Consider the following 22,054-nt stretch of genomic DNA (forward strand, 5'->3'; position numbering starts at 1 on the left):
AGAGGATTTATTTAGATATGTAGTTGCACTTGTACTCAAGTAAAGAATTTGGGTGCTTTTCCCACCTCTGCTTTTATATCATATGGCCTCTAGAGGTTTTGCTGAAGCATGAAGCAACTCTAAGCTCCGCTTTCTGGATGCCTGCTCTTATATTTGGTGTGTAAGCACACAGTTTTCCATATGCTATAACACACACGCTTTGCACACTTGGCTGTGCAGGTGCGGGGGCTTTATACGTATAACATGCTGGTTGTGGAAGCCATATGGAGTGTGTTTCCCATAAATGCTTCTGTAACCTAAGTGACCGTGACAGGTTTACAGGTCTTCACGACATCCATAAAACTTTATCTAGCAATGGTTCTTTTGTTGTCCAGGCCTAGACGGTGATTGTTTGATATTAGATATTAGAAGAAGGTCTGTTAGGTTTGTACAAATGAAAGCAAAGAATCAGAAATGAGGAAAGTAAAACTAACAGCACTTTTGTGTTTCTGAGCAGGGACTTGTGTCGAAGGGATCCTGAGTGTGACTACTATTTCAGCATCGACTCCGATGTTATGCTCACAAACCGACAGACACTGAAGCTACTCATGGAACAAAACAGGTATTTCTCCTGATTTGCTGAGGTTGTCTTCATTTCCTTTCACAGAAGGAAAAGTATCAGTCAATTGCTGAAACCACAGGAATGTTTCTGCCTTCCAAAATGAAGCTTGCTTGCTTCATAACAAATAAGTACACCCACCCTGCTTTCTGTTTTCTCGACAGACTATAGACACAGTGCAGAGATACACTTCTGAGGTCTAGACTGCCACTATATATTACACAGAATACAAATGTTCCTAAACCCACTGCCCTGAGGATAGCTTCTCTGACCATGGTTCAATATTTAGCAGTGTCTATACAATGTTCCATACAGTAACCTGTACTCAGATATTTAAAGAAGTGCTGGGAAATTCCTTCTGAATTATGGGGCGAATTTGGAAATGGCAACTTTAGAAACCTTTTGTCTTGCTTGGAAAATGTCAAGATGCACTATAATTTGCTGTAGTGTATTTTTTCCAATTACATGTTTTCCTCACGACAGCACCATTCATCCTGTGAGCGTATCAAGCTGTTGCAGCAGATGAAATGTTTGAGTGCTGGGTCTCAGAATTTAAAACATTAATCCTTAGCATAATTTGTGATTAATCTCAAACTGAAATGCATTTTTTTCCCCCTTAAAAAATTATTTTGCTCTTGCTATCCATACCTGACATTTGAAATGAGAAATACCAAGATTACTAATATTGAGTAAAAGTTGACAGCATTAAAGGTTGCACACTTAATTTTTATAGTCGATCAGTAATTCAAAGAAGTAGTTGACTAGTCTTCTTTTAAATAGTTATAACAAAAACGGATTCTGGACATAACTCAATTACTTCTGTATATTACAAACTACAAATTACATTTCCAGCTTCATTTTTTATAGGTTACACTGTTAACAATGAAAAAAATCAGTGTAACAAATGTGCAGAGCAATACATCTGTGTATCCTATAGCACTATTTAAGGATGTACCAATTCTTAAACAGACTTATGTGGATGACCTCAGGTGACAGAGACACCTCTAGAGCAACGTCTGGAGGATATTTCCAGGTTGATAATAACCTAGGAGTCGAACTCTGGTTACACTGTAATGTCTGAAAAGGAGCCTGGATCATCTTCCAGGCTCTAAACTAGCTGATTGCGATTAGCGCTGGTCATGACAGAATTCAGTATGCCACAGTGCAAGGATTTTATTGAAATTTTATTGAAAAGATAAAAAAAAAGAACAGTGTGGGTGGCCGAGATTGGTCAAAATTCCAGCAGCTGGGATGGAGATTAAAAATTAATCATTTGTACACCTCTATACTTCTTACAAAGTATTCTGAAAGTGATAATGTTACATTAAAACTAAAAATAAAAAGCTCAGTGACCCTTTAATAAAAATATGACATAAAAAGTCCAGATATTTTTAAAAACACACTGTGCAGTTAACTGTAGTATTGGCTTCATTTTGTGTGAAATATTTTCCGACAAAATACATTTAGCTGCTGTCTTTATTGTCTGTCACGGTTTTATTTACTAGCAAAAGAATACTAGTCAACTAGTAGCCATAGTAACACTTTTATGGGTGACATACTTATTCACACCTTGCCTGGTCCCATATTTCAGAGAGTTTTAAGGTCAGATCATTATCAGGTTTCATTTAACTGGCAATGATTTTTTTTTAAAGGCAATGATTTTGATCGTAACTGACACATGCCCTTTGGCTGCCTCTCTCTTCTTCTCTTCATTCAGAAATATAATTGGCCCTCTTGTCACCCGTCACGGCAAACTGTGGTCCAATTTCTGGGGAGCTCTGAGTTTGGATGGCTATTATGCCCGCTCTGAGGACTACATTGACATTGTGCAGGGGAAGCGAGTGTAAGTGAACTCATAGCGCTCTTGGAAAGACATAACAAAACCTATACTATAGAATTTATACCAGATTACTGTGGTCTCGCCAACTTTCTCTGATTAGAACATACACAAGCAGTGACATATTTCCTACTAGACTCAATTCACAGTGCCTGAGTAAATTTGGCAAGCAGCTCACGCAAAGTTTTATAGGAGCGGGTTGGGAAGACGATAATTGTTGATTATGTCATGCAATCTCACCGCAGACCGAATGGGTGAAATGGATAACATGTGTTTTTTTTTCTACCAACACAGAACCATGGACTCTGTCCATAGAACACAAATAACAAGTTGAGAAGTTTAAAATGAAAAGCCGGCCTGCAATCAAACAATGTGATTTATAGTGGTATTGAAATCTCCGTCTCTGTGTTCCTAACAGTGGCGTGTGGAACATTCCATACATGGCCCATGTTTACCTCATCAAAGGCGAGACTTTAAGGAATGAGCTGAAGGAGAGGAACGTTTTCGTCCTGGAGAAGCTCGATCCTGACATGGCTTTGTGTAGAAATGCCAGGGAGTTGGTGAGAACAAGCGCTTACATTACAAGGATTAGACTTAGCTAAGAGTATTTTAAACAATATTCAAGCATTCAAAGCATGGATCAAAATGGATTAGTATTAGTATATTATCAGATAAAAATGATGATTGTGGAGGCAGTCTATAATTCTTCTTAATGTCAATGGGCCTCATTTATCAATCTTTTCTAAATTTGTGCTGAAATGTTTTCAGAGGGAACTAAAAATTCTTGCCAAATTTAGAAAAGTTCCACTAACGGTAATTTTCTTTGTACTCATGTGCAGATGTTGATTAACACGCAAGGTAATTTACGGTTGATTAGCATTAGTGTCAGAGCTGTTTTACATTTAGTGACGTCATAAAATTCCATAAATGATAAATCTTACAGAGAGCTGAAAACAACAGAATGACAACTTAATGGTGAAAGTGTGCCTCCTGAACATGGTGTGTGCTCAATCTTTCAGTAAGGCAGCTCAGCCTCTGCAGCATATCTGCTACGATAGACACAGGGTGCCATTACTTTTATCCTATTTAAATGTGTAGCCTTATTTATAATAATTTATAGATTTTTTTTTTGGATCACTTTCTTTCAAGGCATTAATATGAAATGATCGAGTTTTAAAAAATTTCCATTCAATTGGTGTGTAATTGAAATAAATAAGTGATTTGTACTTGATGGAGTAATATATATATAAAAATTGCAGTAACTCAACACAAATTCAGGAATGTTAATGAATGATTTACCAATAGATTTGTTTATATCCAGCTTGATAAATGAGACCTAAAGCCTACACAATTCAGACAGTGTTAGTTTACATATGTGATGTTTCTTAATGCCTTCAAACATTTGCTGCAGTCCTGTGGCAAAGACATAACTGGCAAGTAAGCTGAGTGTATCAGTGCACTGTTTGTGTCCGAGGCATGACCTTTGTGTGTTTACGTTACCTTCTGTGGTGTGTTCAAGGTCTCTTCCTTTCTGTTTGTGCCCCATCATCCTCTCCTTCTCCATGCTTTACCTGTGACCTTTAACCCCTGAGAATGGGAATGTCTGGCTGGCATTCTTAGACCCCCTTGCTTCTCCCTCCTGATTCATTAATCCATTAACAATTACAGTTCTGAAGGATTTCCAGCTAGTTATTTATTATTATTATTTAATTCAACTCTTAACGCACAAGACACAAACAAGAATTATTTCACCAAATGTGCAGGGTACACACAAACTTGACATGGCAATACAAACCATGCCTTTAAGGTTCCCAGAGGATTTCTTGGAGAGTTAAGGGTTCTTACTTTCCTATAATCTGTCTAGTACCCTAAAGGGTCAAGTTCAGAAACTATCTAAAGAATCCCAGAGAAACTCCCAAAGGGCATGAAAATAGGTTCCACTCAGAGCTCTTTCAGATAGGAAAAAGAACTTTTAAGAGTTCCCATGGGGACTAACCAAATTAAACTTTAAGTTTCTACATTTAACCTTTTTAAATAGAAAATACATGCAATCAATCACTCTATAAAGGGTTCCATATAGCACAAACCTGCAGGGGAACCCATATATGTTATAAGTATAACTGTATAACAGAGGATTTCTCCATCAAAAAGCTCCCAGTTAGAATCATTTTAGAAGGCTAGAACCATGAATCATCCAAAGACTCACAGAGGAACCTCTAAATTCTAAGAATATACTCAACATTTACTATACTCTCAGGGGAAAAAAGGTTAGTTCTGGCTCCCTTAAGGATTTTTTTTTGGAATCCTTAATGGTTCTACATAGAACCCTATAATAGAGGGTTTCCCTATCAGAAAGGGTTCCAGGTAGAACCCACTGAGGAAGCTAAGAACCCTAAAACAATCCAAAGAATCCTCTGGAGAACCATTTCTTTTGAGAATGATAAGGAGTTCTACTTTTACTCACTTATAAAGAAAAATCAGTTGTAGAGATCTACATGGATTTTTGATGGTTCCCCAGAGGGCTGAGGCATTTAAGCTGCTAGATTTAGCAATTAATCTGATACTGCACATACAACATATCAAAAATACACTTAGAAAATCATTTCCACGTAGTACCATAAATAATTCTTTGGTTTGTCCCTGTGGGCGACCCTACAGTGAAGGATTTCCCTTTCAAAAAAGGTTCCATATAGAACCATTTTAGAAAACTAGAACCATTGACCATCCAAAGAACCTCTGAAGAAACTATTTTCCAAAAATATGCTTAATAAATAACTAGGGAGAGAAAAGGGGTAAAAAAACAAAAGATTAGTTCCTTTATTGGCTGTTTGAATGTCCCTTTTGGAGCATCCTCCAGGGTTCTATGTTTTCTTATCAGAGCTGAACCACTGTAGGAAGCTAAGAACCCTTAACTATCCAACGAATTTGGGTACACAGACAACATATCAAATATATTCTTTGAAAAAAAAAAAGGATTCCATCTAGTACCCTAAATAATTCTGTAGGGAACCCTTAATGGTGTTATGTATAACCCTACAGAAGAAGATTTGGGGTTTCTTTGGGGTTCTTTGGATGGTTAATGGTCCTAGCTTTCTTAGATGGTTAACATATGACTAGACATAGATTTAAAAATTTAGTACCTTTAAGGGTTCTTTGGTTTGTCCCCTTCAGAGAACCCTCAAAGGAACCCTCAAAGGAGCTACTTAACTCAAATAATTAAGAACCCTTATCCGTACAATGAAATGATTAGATCTGTGTTGATGACTGACTTGTTTATGTTGGTAGCCAGAGCAGCAGAAAACTTGAGATCCTCCAGAACTGATTTTGGAATCGTGCTCCAATCTCCTTCAGTCAGCATGAACATGAAGCCCATCACTCTCAGCCTGGCCGAGTGTGAAGCTTTATAGATTGATTTGAATTCTCCCAGCATGTGAGAGAAACACAGGTGCTGTGGTTTAGAGGCAGTGTGGCTTTGTCACGTGCAGGAACCTCCTCTCTGCTTAAAGGGTGCTCGAGTCTGTGACGTCTCCATCATGTGCTTTCTGTGTAACTCTGTTGTGTTCAGAATGGACGTTACAGATTTTACATGGTGCTTTTCCTTCGTTCTAGACAATACACAGAGAAAAAGACTCTCCTTCTCCGGAATCATTCCATATGCTCAGATCCCCAAAGGTTTTATTATACTTTTTGATTCCTCTGCATCATATCCACATCAACACAACCATGTTTTTTGCTGTTAGAAAGAGAAGCATCACTTTTCCAAACGGTTCTTATGACTGAATACCACATACAGAGAGTACCCCAGTATTACATGTTATCCTTATAGTGTATGTGAGGTGGCTTGGGAAAACCCTTCACATGGGTAGAATATTTTGACATATTCTACTATATATAGTTCTGAAAACTACGTAATTTCCTAAACTGATTTTTTCATGTATCTCGATCACAAGTATAGTTCTAGCATTTTAAAATCTGCTTACCCCAAAAGTAAAAAAAGGAGATATTACATTTGAAAGAAAACATCACACTGATTTCATATAAGCATCTGAAATATATCAAGGTAACAAGCTCAAAAATAATTATTTTTAATCAGACTGTGTTTATGGCCACATTTGTTAAGCTGGTCTGTATTCTATTTCCAGACGTTTTTACTATCATCAGCCTTTAAATTATCTTATTGGCATATAACTTTGCGTCTTTCTAGAATAATTAAACAAAATTAACAAAATTAGACAATAGAAAAAGACTATTTGAAAATTAAGAAAAAAATGTTTAGAAATACTGTAGGTTTAATCATTTTACATTGGGTGTGTTGTAATCTCATAATAGGAACTACTGGTCACATCTATTTGCCAGTTTGCCAGAATTCAACCAAAGCGACGTCTGATTGTTTTCCCAGACCACAGTACATATTATATGACCTACATGTGTATTCGTGTGATCTGACCACATCAACACCAGATCTGTTAAATACATTAGATATAAACTTGCATGCACATGGAAATGGCTTAAATCCTATTTTCCGATCCCCAGTTGCATAGCATTAGATTATATTATATACGATTAGATTAGATGATAGTATGTTCCTAAGTTTTTATTAGATTATACTGTATGTTCTAGTAGTCAAAGCCCTGCAGTCACACCAACTGGTTCATTTAACACTGAGATCATTTGGCAAGCAGTCTGTAAAATCTCTGCCAAATCCTTTGTGAAAGTGATGCTGCTAGCTAAAAGATGACAAGCTACATCTGTTGTTTTTAATCAACTTGGAGAGAAAGCACCTGGGTTTTAGTCTTAGATGACTTTTAGTCATAGTCCTTTCAATTTCCCCATCCTTAGCGTGAGGAGAGTAATGATCAGGAAGCAGAAATGGTCACCTGCTTCCAGGAATTCCCTGGAGTAACCTGTTGTTGTTTTGTTTTTTTCCCCCAAATCCCTGAGACCCTCAATAACATAAAGCTTATAACGCCAAAAAACTCCTTGACCTATCTCAGACTAGGCACTGACACCTGCTCAAACACAGTAATCCAATGCCAGTGATGGATTTGTTGGTATATTGCATAGTCTAAGTGACTCATTTTGTAATGGAGCAGGTGAAGCGTAGACTGAGAGTGTCTTGGAGACTCACATACCTAAGTGTAAGATCCCCTCATCCCTTCTTCTTAGGGCGCTTTCATATTTATTAGTCCATTTGCAGAGTCTGAATCAGAGTTCATACTTTTGGTTTGTTTGCTGTTTGGTTTCACACTTCCGATAATTAAAGAACCAAAAAGAAAACAAAGAAAAAGACTCTCTGAGGGTTGTGTATGGCTGAAAAAGTACTCGCAAAACGCTCATTCATTGATCAGAAATGCAGCAATCGGAAAACATGAACAAATCATTGCCAAGTGCATGTAAAAATCACAAAAATCACCCCTGAATGGAGAACACAGAGCTGGCGCTCAATATACATGAGCAGCTCAAAAAAAATTTTGTATCATACAGTATATATTTTCTCTTTTTGTTTGTCGGTCCAAATCAGAAATGCGTCACACTTCTGCAGCGCTACATCTGTCCTTTGTCTCAGTTTGCATCTCACAGGTCAGTTTAGCACCTCGTATCTACAACACAAAACACACAGCATGTTTGATTCACTTCCTGCAGTTGAGTCGATTCCCAGTTGGCTCACTTTCTCACCGCACTGGGAGAAGACTGAGTCCACCGTTGCTTAGTCATCCTCAGACTGTTGTTGTTGTTGTTGTTGTTCCTGAGTGTGATTGCTATGTTCCCACCTACCTAAAGAAACTCACTAATGTGGAAAATGCACCAGGGTTCGATTCAGATGGACTAATGAGAAAGCACCCTTAGTGGAAGGGAATCACTATTGCTGGAGTTGTCCATTCCCTTCCTTCATCCTTACCTTACCTCCCTTGCTGCTCCCTTCTACCATTAAAAAATAAATAAATAACAACACAGATCGACAGATATTCATCATTTAATTCTCACTCAATCTTCAGTATCCGTGAATGCTGTTTATTCAGTTTGTTCTTATTTTACATTAGGGACTAAGCTATACGTGATCATTTGTGTAATGTCGGCCATCTTGTTTTCAGCTGAAATGTAACATGATATCTTTGTATGCTACAGGGAGTTTTCATGTACATTACAAACCGTCATGAGTTTGGAAGGCTTATTTCTACAGCCAACTACAACACATCCCACTTGAACAATGATTTATGGCAAATATTTGAGAACCCAGTGGTAAGTGCACAGATGTTCCTCCTCTTCTTAAATTGTTTATAAGGAAAGAAGTCTGAAAGCTGGCAGGAAGATAAACTTCAGTTAATCTTTGCATTTCTTTGCTTCATTGGTTGGGAATGTGCTTTAATGTGCTCGAGAATACTGAAGGTTCTTGAATAAAATAGGCACAGCTAGAGACCTTTTGCTGATTGATAACTTGTGTGTTTAGCCAGTATGACAGCTATACTATATTCTTCTTTAAGGGCCTTTGACAAAACATAGAGCACTAATCCATTTTCCCCCTTAGGACTGGAAGGAGAAGTATATCCATCCCAACTACACCCAGATTTTCACAGAGAACCATCTGGAACAGGTAGAGGCATGACTCTAAGAGCTTATTATATATCAATACAGTGAAATTGAATACATTCTACATACGTACTAAGATGACTGGATTTGTGCCAAGCCTCACTATGTATCTGTGTGTGTGTGTGTGTGTGTGTGTGTGTAGCCATGTCCAGATGTGTTCTGGTTCCCTGTGCTGTCTGAGCGAGGCTGTGATGAGCTGGTGGAAGAGATGGAGAACTACGGCACTTGGTCTGGTGGACAACATGAGGTCAGTTTATGTTTGGAAATAGACCGTCAGATGAACAAAAAAGAAAATCTCAAATAACCGAATCATTTTTTCTGGTAATTTCAATGTAATCTTGAGGATATGAGGCTGTCGGGAATTTATTTAAACAGCATGTGCAGGGCATATTAATGCAAGCACTGATGACTGAGGGATGAGTAAGAGGATCTGGAGTTTATTCTCTAGCGATAAAAATGTGTTAGTGTGTAGTTACAAGAATGAAAAATTCCAGTCTGGCCCTTAGATTTTTAAAAACAAATTAAAGACTCTATATATATATATATATATATATATATATATATATATATATATATATATATATATATATATATATATAAATATATATTGAATCCTCAGCTTTTTAAGTAATAAAACATTTGGAGGCATGTTATAAAATAATAATGATGGGACGACATGATTGATAAATAATCAATGATGGGATGACATGATGTGGCCTGATGTAAAACGTAGACTTACTGTTACCACCTGAAGGTGATTATTTTGCTATAAAAGTATTTTATTCCTCATACCACAGCAATTTAATAATGCTAACATTTGTTTATTTATTGCATAATGCCATGCTATACTTCCATACTATCTATTTATAGTTACAGCTAATGTTGTAGAACAAACATTACACAAAACAAGTTAGTTCCTGTTACATATAAATACGTTGCAGCATTAGAACAAGTGCCTTAATATAAACGTGTGATTTGGTGCTGCAGTACTGTCAGAGCTGCTGTTATAGAAAATTAATCAACACTTTCAGACCAATCAGATTCAAGAATTCAGCAGCGCTGTGGTATAAAGAATTTTGTTCATATAACTATATCATGTGTGTTGAGTAATTGAGGCCCAGCACATTCCTCACATAGGGACATTGTTTCCGGGCCACTGTTACTATAAACATCTTTATCTGTCCACAGGACAAGCGCATTGCTGGAGGATATGAGAGCGTCCCCACTGATGACATCCACATGAGACAGATCGGGTATGAAAAGGAGTGGCTGCACTTTATCAGAGAGTTCATCTCACCTGTCACACTCAAGGTCTTCTCTGGATATTACACCAAGGTGAGGAGGCACGTTTGCACTGTGTACTGTTAGATTCTTCCTGCCCCAGAGAGTAAAGTTAAGTGAAATCATGTTTATGCCCCCGAGGCAGGTTTAAAAGGTGGATTTAGCAGTCATAAACTCTGCAGTCTGTCCATTTGCCTTTCAAGCTCTCTGCTCAGTTTGTCTTGAGGAATGTGGACTACAGTGAATTTTGAAGGAGAAAAAAAAAGCAAACAAAGGAGCTCATTCTTTCTTGATGTTTGGAATAGAAGCTGTTCTTTGTGGAATGTGTGTGTTTTCACTTGACAAGGCTTTGAATGAAATGCTTTCCTTTAAACTAGTGCCTGTGTTGTGTCTCTTACAGGGCTATGCTATCATGAACTTTGTGGTGAAATACACTCCTACCAGACAGGCCTATCTGAGACCTCACCATGACTCATCTACCTTCACCATCAACATCGCACTCAACCATAAAGGCACAGATTTCCAGGTACTTTTTTACAATGACATTTAACCGAGTTCTCTGGGTTTCCAAAATCATGCCAGTAGGCAGATTGAGTACGCTACTGTACATTGCCCCTAGGTGTGAATGTGTGTGCATGTTGCTCTCAATTTAAGTCGAGAGACTTTCACACTTGGCTTATGCTATAGTTCAATAAAGCAAAATTTCAGCCCAACTGCCTCAAAACCACACAAAAGATCTGAAATTAAACCAAAGCCTGGGAAATAAGGTCACTGTGGTGTGCACGCATTTCTGATATACAGACGTTATCCACTCCATAACTCCCTGTTCCCTCACCAATCTCTGCAATATATCTTACATCATAGATACATTGTCTGCACTTACTCTTTGCTTTTGTTTGCAGAGATTTATTATATTTAATTATGATTATTTGTTACAAAACAAGACAGAACAAGAGCTCAGAATATTTTTATTTAGCAGAATTTGGCATAAAAACATGACCCTGGCAACACTATCATTAACAGCCCTGTCCACTGCTGGGGGCAGTGTGATTCCCACCCCACTGGGCCTCTCTTGGCACTTGTTGTAGTTCCCATTTTTGACCATTAGGTGCAATAATAACTTTATGGAGCTAAATGGGGCAATCATTTTTTCAAATTGCTAGTCATTCAAAAGAGGTAATTAATATTTCAAAGGAATGTAAAATGTACAGAGTTGTGAATGAGGACTTTATGAAGATTAACCTTTATTTTGTCTGGCGCTGTGTTACATGTTACGTGATATTATCCATCCTGCTCAGTCAATATTTCACTTAGATTCTAATAAAGAATAAAGTTATATTGTTTACAATCATGAATTTAACAAAATCATGTTTTTAGCAGACATTTGGATGCTCCTATACATATTTTTCTCTTGTTTTTTTTTTCTCTTCCAGGGTGGAGGCTGCAGGTTCCACAGGTATAACTGCTCGATAGAGTCTCCAAGGAAAGGCTGGAGTTTCATGCACCCAGGCAGACTAACACATCTTCATGAAGGACTTCCCACCACCAATGGCACACGCTACATCGCAGTGTCCTTCATTGACCCTTAACTTCCTTCTCTGAGGGAGAGGTTTTAGATTCTGCGTGTGTGATTTGTTGACTTTTTGTTCTTATTGTAGAAAAGTTTTTGGGTTGCGTCTTTTGTGTCTTTTACTGCTGTGCAAAGAAAAGGAGTTCAGACAGTCACCAAAGATGCACACAGATCACTCACGGTTACAATAATTAGGATATTTTTTATTTTTATTTTTTAATAAAAAAAAAAAAAAGATCACTCACGGTTACAATAATTAGGATATTTTTTATTTTTATTTTTTTAAAACAGTAGTGTCTGGGAAATAATGGGAAATAATCAATTTCTTCCCTTTATTATCAAATGATCAGTTGAAACCTTTTTTTTATATAATTCTGTTCATCGAATTCTTCAGGAGAGAAAACACCTGCTGATGTAGTTAATGAGGTGCTGTTATTGTTATTTTTTTTATTCATCTCCAACTCAGAGAAATATATTTTTTATTTTTTACCTCTGCAAATCAACATGCAGAGAAATGACAATCGGATTGAATTCCGGTTGAACTGAAGTTTGATAAAATAGATTTTTTTACTTGAAGTGCTAAGTGTCCTGGACGCAGCATGAGCTTAGTTTGAATTAAATTATATTCTTGGTTGATATACACCATTGAAAATGGTTGGTCTAGGACTAGGACCAAGCTTAGTACTGTATGTACCCAGGAACTGGCCTATAATGTGGTACTGTAAAACCCAAAGTCAAAAGATGTCCGTCATGTCCTTAGTTCCTGAATCAAACATTTTGGAGATGTCAGATATTTTACTTTCACTGAAAGTTGTTGCTTTTTGACTGAAACTTTGAGCCTCAGCTGCATCCATCTGTTTTAACTTATTTTGAAAAAATGTTAAAAATGTAATAAATGATGTTCTTTAAAAAAAAAGAAACAGCTTCATTTTTTCATTTTTAATCGTCACTCAACACTTCATTTGTAGAAAATGAGGCGTGTGAAGTCACACACCTGAGCCTTCAGCTGAATGACAGATCCACTAATACACACACACACACACACACACACACACACCACACACAAACAAACAAATTCTGTTTGCTTCACATAGTCTCAGTCTGATAATAAATGGTTAAAAAAATGTGTTTTTTAAAAAAAATTTTTTTGGAGACATTTATTTAGAGTTTTTTTTTTTTTTGGAGACATTTATTTAGCGTGGAAGGAGTCTGAGTATCAGCGGTTTGTAACAGTCACAGTGCTTTGCAGAGTTTCCCATTGTGGGAAAGTATTCAGGACAGAGGAGTTCTTTCTGGTTTCTCAGTAAAATGTCAAGCTGCATGTTTGAGAGAGAGAGAGAGAGAGAGAAAGAGTGAGAGAGATATGCTGGTGTGGGAATGACTGGTTATCATTGCTATAACGTAAATGATAAGAGGAATGAATTTGTCTTTCGGATGTTCTGCAACATTTAATCTTAACTATGCACCGTTAAAATGAGTGGTGTGTCATTTATTAAACTGTTATGAAATCATTTATTAAACATTGTAATTGTTTGCAAATCACTGTGGTATAAGCAGAATAACACACTCCAGACTGTGCAGACTTTGGCGTGGATTATTTTCATATAAACGTATGGTCTGTCGTGTTATTCCTTACGTATTTCATTATAGGTGGAGATGTAACCGAATATAAATACGTTATTCAGAATGAATTGATAAGGTGTGCTACACAGATATGAAGAGGAGGGGTGGTGTGCATCAGAGGCTGGACTTAACACTGCCCTATTGAGCTCCAAAATAAAACCATGTTTCCAAAATACGTCTGTACAAACTGACCCAAAATTTACAAAAGAAATATGCTTTTATATATAGAGCCCCTGCTCCATATAGCTTATGCAGTCCACATGCTGTGCACTGGGATGCACATTGTGTGTGTGTGTGTGTTTCTTTTTTTTTAAATGAACAGATTTTAAATGAAATCTTCACAGAAAACCATATAGGCATTATAATGAAATACTGCATAATGGACCCCATTTTGACTCACACCAGCACTGCATCCAAAACTGAGGTAAATCTGACAAAATATTATTAGATGGTTTTTGTTGTCAACTATAAATGACACTTCCCTGATTTTTGAAAGATACTATAGCTCCTAGGCTTACTCAGTCACATAAGAGTCCACAAAGCATTCCAGAAAGTTTCACAGGATGTATGGTTGAGACCAATTATGAACTTGAGTGATGTAGTTGAGGTTGAAGAACTGTAGAAGTTCAAGAGATGAACAAAGTTATCTTCTGCAACTTATTATTTGTTGTTATATTTTGTGAATGAAAGTTGGGGGGAGTCACATTTGTGACGTGATTCATGTCAAATTCAGCAGAGAAATAATAATTAGCCAACATCAAACTGATTAGACTCAAACATATGAACAGAAGTTAACAGTTGATATAGATAGTTTAAAAACAATTATTTGCTCACACTCTTTAAAGCAGGAAATTCACCCCATTCACATGTAACAAACGGCTACAAAAAAACACAAAAACACTTAAGATACAAAGCTCTTTGTCTTGTACACATATTGTACAGCTCTGTTTAATTGCAAAAGTGTAAAGCAGCACAGACAACATGACTTGTACTAACTCATCTATTTGAGAGATGGATCACATGATAAACAGGCCAATCACAGATTTATACACATGAGGGGGTCACAAAATCTCAGCCCTGGAGAGTATTTAAAAAAAATGTCATTTTATTGTGGATAGATGGCCAACATGGAGCTAAATATACACATTTCTAAATCTTTCCACATCCTTGATTTGTTTCTCTGACAAAAGTAAAAAGTAATTATTAATATAATTATCTATTCATGTGTTTAGTGCAGGCTTTGTGAATAAAACCTAAGCAATACTCTCATTTTTGACAAATTTGAGACAGCAGTGTATATTTTAGAGACAAGTTATTAGTGCATGCATTATTTGATCATTTGGAAATAATATACAACATATTATTATGTTTCTCAAGTAATGATTTTAGAAATGTTAATTATATATTATTTATGTGTTAAGTTTTACTCCAGGTTAAGGGTTAAGTCTTACTCCAGGTTAAGGGTTAAGTGTTACTCCAGGATTCTTTGGAACAGCTTAAGGTTTTGGCTTCTTAGAAAAAAAGGAAATGTGAATCATTGTGCTTCCATTCAGATGAATAATGTTATCAAGAAGATGATGCAAACTTCTCTGAGAACCACAAACTCATGGAGACACTGAAACACACTCTCTCTGTCATTATTTGTTGTTAAAACTGTTTTTTATGTCGCTTTATCAGAACTTGGTCTTATCTGTGTACCAAATGTTACATCTTATCCTAAGCGTCTTTTTAAAAATGTCTAGCTTTTCAAGTCTGGTTTTCTTATTCGTGAATTACTCTGGAAAAACCTGTCATTGCTGCTGAATTTTGGAAAACAGCGAAAAAAGGATGAAAAAATCTAACAAAATTTGTGTTTTTTCACCTTTAAGTACTTCAAGAACAAAATTACATGAAAATATTTCTACTTTTAGGCTACTTTCCAAAATGTAACTGCCTGCAAAAAAACTAAACAACGACAACAACAAAAAAAAAAATCATTCAGTCTAAATGGAGATGCATAAAATGTTGTTGAATAGTCATGTGTTACAACCCAGTCTAGGGTTAGGCCATACAGCGTAAGTAAAGGCAAAGGGTTATATGTAAGGTGGAGTGGAATGAATATATGGTGCTGTAAGAATTAGCCTAGAATGAGACACACACAGGAGTTAGCTCAAAAGTCATATATAGGGATATCATATAGAATATATGCATTTTGTGAGTTGCTGTACACCACAAAGAAAACGGGACAACTTCAGGGTGGACCAAGACCAAAACAACAAACGAAAAACACCGTTTCCAGGAACTAACTTATCTACAAAAGAAAACACAAAGACAAGTCTCTTATCTAATTTGCAATCTAAATTTTGAAACCATAGAACTTGAAATTCATGCAAAAGAGAAAAGTTTCAGTTCAGGAAAATCTGTAGTTTTGAGGGCTATTAAAACCAAATAGCAGAAAATAGCAGGATTTAATGGATGTGAGGAGTTCTCTGACATAAAAGCTCACATAAAACTCCCATTGATGCATCTCATGAAAGCTCTTCTTTGCACAAGAGTGATACCACAATACACATAGTACAGTAACGGCCTACATTTTCTGCTGCATTTTACACTAACCGTCACTGTTCAGCATCCAGCGCAGTCCTCACTTTCATCTGTCTCTAAGATTTATACACTGGTTGAGGTTGGGTTCATTGGAAAGCTGAATTTGAGATGCTCTGGGGAAATCAAGCTCATATATTCTATATATTTCCAGTACATCTGGGTCCTTTTTTCGAGAAATAGGGATGAAGTCATGCTCTGTGATTTTATCAAATCATCATGGAGGTGTAATTTGTGCAGGCGAGTTGAAAACTCCCTCAGAGCCTTGTGGGACGTGGGAGGAGATTTTTCTCATACTGGTGTTATTTATTTTTTTTTCTGAAAAAGTTGCGTGACTGAGTGCACATCGTCTGAGCATTTCCACGTCCATGTGTGTGAGGAGGAGAAATGGGGAGGGAGAGTAGGGAGGGCTCAGAGTCAAGAGAGGGCACACAGCACCATGCTAGAGAATAACGTGTCTTTGTGGACAAGAGAATCGCATACACACACGCTGGGCCTCTGAAAGATGACATTGATGCTGTACAGCAGCACAGGAAACTTGCCAAGCTAATAAGCTAACAGATTCCCAGAACACCAGTAAAGTCACATAGAGTTAGGAGGAGAAACTTTAATCTTGTCTGTGATCAACGTGTGTGTGTTTGTCTGTGTGTGTAATCTGGTAAATTCTGCTATTAGTTGGTGTGGTGCAGGTGAGTTGTGTGCAACTGATATCACCTACAAAGTTAAAAAAAAATTAAATGATCCCATTTTACATGTGATTATATGTTGAAAGTATGCGAAGGTGTATTTTCAACATTTTTTTTTCTTCACAATAATAATGTGAAAATAAATAGATAGATAGATAGATAGATAGATAGATACTTTATTGATCTGCAAGGAGAAATTTGGGAATTGTGTAAAAATGTGAAAAATGAATAATGTAAAAAAATATCCACATGTGAAAAACAAAATTTGGGGGAAAAAATCATAAATAAATTTAAATAAATGAATTGTGTAAAAAAAAAAATAAATCACACACACGCATACACACACATACACAGTAAAAAAAAATATAAAATAAAATTTTTAAAAAATCTTGTGAAAGATGTGAAAGCAGTCTCTGAATTCGGGTGTGGTCGTGGAAACTGAACTCTGGTCCACCTAAAGAAACCACACTATGTGTGAAAGCAATTCAGGCCTGGAGCTTGACCTCAAATAATGTGATTGGTTGGACTTGTCACATTACTTCCTGCTTCAAGTTTAACAATGGGGGGAAAGATGTGTGGTAGTCTGCAATAGAGACGACAGAGTGTCTTCAACCTGGAGTTAAAAAGCAGTTTTTTTTAAAAAAAATGACCAACTTCATCCGAAACCTTGACCAGCATTAAAACAACATTTAAATAAACAACAATAAAATGATCTTCTTAGGAAATAAGGTGTTACTCAAGGGTCATTTGAATAGTTAATGTTATAAGTTTCCTAAATGTATGCCACATGGAACCTTTTCTGCTAGGAAATCTAAAAAGTGTGCTAGATTGAACTTAACAAGGGTATGAGTACTTGAGCATTCGGGCCAAATGTAAAAATGGCCTAAGAATTCACTTAGATGTGAAATCATACAAAACTCTTGGGAAAGATTTACATTTTCCCCCCTTAGCTAGTTAAAAAAACACACACACATTCCTTGTCCCAGAATCTGATGATAGGCTGCTGACTGTGAATGTTAGCAGGGCTTAAGTTCTGGCCTCTGGCTGTGCCTACATAGTCCTTCATATGCCATGAGTGTTTAGGTTCAAATAGTAGAAGCCACATTGGCAAGAAAAATAATTTCCACTGGTTTGGAGAGCGGAAGTGTGTCTAACTGCAGGGCATGGTGTATCGGATAATCATCACTCGCTGAGTGACACACTGTGGCCATGACCACACCAATGACTGGGCCTCCTAGCAGTTTACAGATTACAGTACAGAGTACCACTCACAGACACACATCATACACACACATACATTTGCATAAAGCTGTTTATCTGTGTGTCGACACATATGGTTCTGACATGAAGTCATGCTAGGATACGTACAATGTACCCACACATACAGATACAGTGTGTATGCAGTGGTGGATAAATAATACATTTATTAGCCAGCCCACTGGGCAAGTAAAAGCACTGGTGTGCTACCTAGTGCCTTATTTCCTTACCTGGAAACATACCTGATCAGGCAAAAAGTGGTAGCTAATGTAATGTAATAATGATTTTTGAGCTAATTAGCTAGTTAAGTGCATCAATAGAGACTAAGAGAGTATGAACGAGTGTAGTTGTATACAAAAAAGTTTGGGCACCCCTGGTGAAATTACGTATTTTTTTGTTGATTTTTGAAGTGAAAAGAAGTAAACACAAACTTTGCAGCTAGCTTTTATTAATTAACTTTTTTTCTACAAAAAAATAATAATTACACAATATTTGATTAACTCAAAAAATTAAAATAGTAATAGTAATTGTGGCATGTGCAAAAGTGTGCACCCTTCAATTTGTAAAGTCTCAGAACTTAATTAACTCGTTCTGCCTTAATTGACTCATTAGGACTCATTACTCAGGTCAAGAACTCTCATTCGAAATAAGAATTCCAGAGCATAATAAATTCTCTGACTCTTCAAACTTTGTCTTAATACTCAACAACCATGGGCTCCTCTAAGCAGCTGACTGAGGATCTGAAAATGAAGCTAACTGATAAAGCAGAGGCAAAGCAGAAGAAGGCTATAGAAAGATAGCGAAACACTTCTAGCTTGCAATTTCCACTGGCCAAAATGTCATTAAGAAATGGCAGTTCAGGGAACTGTAAAAATCAAGGCAAGATCTGGAAGACCAAGAAAACTTTCAGATAGAACTGCCTGTATACTGGGCAGAAAGGCAAACAAAACCCCCAAATAACACTAATGACCTGCAGGAAGCAGGAGTCATGGTGCACCATTCTACTCTGCAGCACTGCTTGCACAAACATGATCTGCATGGAAGAGTCATCAGAAGGAAATGTTACCAACAAACCTGTTTGTTGAACCTACTTGTTCTCTAGGCAACTGCAAAAAAGCAGACATGCACTTGGCTTACTATCCTTGTGAGGACATTCCATTGACAATTTTTAGTGCGTCTAATTATTTCTATGCTCCACATAAACCTAACCTCAAACTTAAACTCAGTAACCAAAAGGAAACCTTCCATAAAGAAAAGCTGCAGGGAAAAAAAAGAATAAAAACAGGGAAAATCAGCCAAATGTAGCCACAAGGTCCAAACAGTCAGAGTTCAGTCCCCACCAAGATATAAAACCGTGCCCGCACACAGAGTTCAATCACGTGGAAGATATCCTAGCCACTAAGTGCCTCATTGCTGTTCTGCCACTCTATTTTACTGCAGAATCTTGGTTTATTTCATCCATAGGTTTTTTTTATCCAAGGACAAGCCTGTAAATTTGGTGGTAGGTCAGATGGGTACAGATTGAGCACACGCAGACACAGTGTTAGCCCAGCAGCAGCAGCAGCATTTGCCCTCTTCTCACCTACCAGCAGTGCAAACAGAGAGCACATTACAACAGTGTTACTCATTCTGCAGTTAGAGGCAAGCTTTATTTTAGACCACACAACTATTCTTGGAGATTCTGCAAATTTCAGTCACTTATATATCTGTATACTGTGCACATTTCTCTGGCATCTTAAGTCTCATTTGTCACAATGTCATGAGGTTTCATTCTAGGTTTAAAACAGCTGCTTTCACACTGCTGTGTGTCTCACAGTGGACTGTAGTGGAGTCTCGAGTGCAGCTCTGTTTCTTAAAACATAGTTTTTTTCCTTATGTAATCATGGGCAGCTTGATGGTTAGAGCTCTGCATCTTTGACAGGAATACTGGGTAAATGGATGATCACAGAATAGTCAGAGAGACCTTTGAGTATAACCCTCAACCCCTGACATATTGTATTTTTCACTTGTAACTTCTTTTGGATTAAAGTGTGTGCGCCAAATAAATGGCTGTAAATGTAAATATCTTAGTACATTGCTTTTCTGTAGATTCTGGGAGGGAGGCCAAAAGACTATAATAGGGCTTTGGATTTAACAGCGTGTCACATTGCATTGTGGGATTGATCCATCATGCCTTTGGCAAGAGCTACAGTGCCTTGTATTGAACCCCCTTGAACGTTTCCACATTTTGTAGTGTTACAACCTGGAATTGAAGTGGACTGAAATAGGACCTTTACTTTTTTATTTACCTAATATGTCTAACATTTGAAGCTGCACATTTTTTGTTGTGACACAAAGATTAAAAAAAAAACTTGTTTGTTGCCTGAATAAGCATTCATACCCCTGGGTTAGTTGGTAGAACTTGGCAGAACTTGGTACTTGGTAGAACAAGTCTTCTGGGGCATGTCTCCATGTCTCCAGCGCACACTGGGTTGTCTCCACCTCTGGAGTTTTGGTTTGACTCCACCCAAGTAGGAGCAGATGGATCATGTCTAAATCCACGCCCTGGACTTTTGGTTCTGAAGTAAGGTGTAATTTACAAAACGGGCCAATTAGTGTTCTCCTCCAAGTGTGTCTTAATTACTGCACTTTGTGATTCAGTTATAGCACTGTAGACATGAGATCAGTGCTGAAGGAGGACACATGACCAAATTATGATTTTTTTTTTTTTTCAATTAATCAATTCACTGATATTTTTAGAACTGTAGTGCTGTCTGAAGTGCTGTACTGTCTGTATTATAAATTTCCATTTTGAACAAAACACAAGTTCATAAAGTATTGCCCTCTACATTTAAGCAGCTTTGTGTTGGAATATCTATATATCTTATTACGCAGCATTTTTTCCCCAAATGTAATCTTGATTAGGGGCTCTACTGCTCTGTTTACAGCCAGAGGAAATTTCACCATGATTCGGCTGGCAGTGAAAGCAGTGCAATATTGAGAGATGGGGAGAGTGAGTAAGAGAAAAAAGCAAAGGGGAGTGAGAGAGGGAATGATAGAGTGAAAGTGGAAAAGTACTGAGGAAGTGGGAGAACACTTGTCCTTCTTAGATTGACTGAAAAACAACAAACAAAGAGTCTGACATTAGAGCTATGTTACATTTCAGGGTAATGTTTTATATGAGAAAGAATAAACATGTACCATAAACACAAAGGTATATAATGATTATACTGTATAAAGTATATTTATTGTTTATATATTAGGAGAAAAGGGATAAAGAAAATGGCGCTTGTCTCCTCCTAGCAGTGGTGACAACTGGTACACAGACAATAGACAACTCCTAAACATTTATATAGCCAAGAAACATTTGGCTATTGCACTTTCTTACACAAACACTCTAACTCAGTATTTACACCAATGTCAGCAACTTCACAAGTTTAGAGTTTCACAACAACCAAAGAGACACAGCATCACATGAGGAAACAAAGTCCACCATTTTCCTTTCCTTTCCTCTTTTATACGTCACTTCCAGGAAGTGCCTTCCATAGCACTCAGCAGCCCAGCATGGTAATTGCTCCCCCTAGTGACAGGGAGGACAAACAGACAAGATAATACAAAGCAAAAAATACAAAGTTTCCTATAACAAGCTGTCAGATCTGTAAAGAAAATGTAACTCAGATAATTACATGTGGTTTTCCTTTTATTAGTGTTTTCCAAGTTAGATTTCATATTTGTAGGACTAAAAGAAGCTTCTTAACCACATCTGGAAGCTTTCTTTCTTTCTTTTTTCTCTTGAGCAGGAGTTTCAGTCGCATAGAAAGAAAAAACATTCACATCCAACTTTATGCATCACTGTATACGATATATGATGAATATCAACATTTTTTCACAAGAATATGATGTATAATAAATCAACTTTCACCTGTTACAGTTTCCCCTCTCAGCACGTTTCGCGGTTCCGCATGTGACAAGCACTGCATTCATGTTTTGCTTTGAGATTCCACCATGTGGTTTTGTCTGTGCATTTCTTTTCATTCTAGTCTGGTCTCTACTCC

At 37.1% G+C, this 22,054-nt stretch overlaps 1 protein-coding gene across 2 annotated transcripts in view; it reads left to right on the forward strand.

The window, feature by feature from the left end:
- Positions 1-12,157, forward strand: part of plod2 (procollagen-lysine, 2-oxoglutarate 5-dioxygenase 2) — a 47,323-nt gene extending 35,166 nt beyond the window's left edge. Inside the window, exons 11-20 of one of the 2 annotated variants that reach the window (XM_026944752.3) lie at positions 497-601; positions 2,316-2,441; positions 2,854-2,995; positions 6,045-6,107; positions 8,562-8,675; positions 8,962-9,027; positions 9,166-9,270; positions 10,212-10,358; positions 10,705-10,830; positions 11,738-12,157. In XM_026944752.3, coding sequence (XP_026800553.3) covers positions 497-601; positions 2,316-2,441; positions 2,854-2,995; positions 6,045-6,107; positions 8,562-8,675; positions 8,962-9,027; positions 9,166-9,270; positions 10,212-10,358; positions 10,705-10,830; positions 11,738-11,893 — 1,150 coding nt within the window. In that variant the 3' untranslated portion in view covers positions 11,894-12,157. The remainder of the gene's footprint in view (positions 1-496; positions 602-2,315; positions 2,442-2,853; positions 2,996-6,044; positions 6,108-8,561; positions 8,676-8,961; positions 9,028-9,165; positions 9,271-10,211; positions 10,359-10,704; positions 10,831-11,737) is intronic. The other variant, XM_026944753.3, reaches the window with a different exon arrangement.
- Positions 12,158-22,054: the final 9,897 nt, after the last annotated feature.

This window comes from Pangasianodon hypophthalmus, chromosome 1 (assembly GCF_027358585.1).
Source record: "Pangasianodon hypophthalmus isolate fPanHyp1 chromosome 1, fPanHyp1.pri, whole genome shotgun sequence".
NCBI lineage: Eukaryota > Metazoa > Chordata > Actinopteri > Siluriformes > Pangasiidae > Pangasianodon > Pangasianodon hypophthalmus.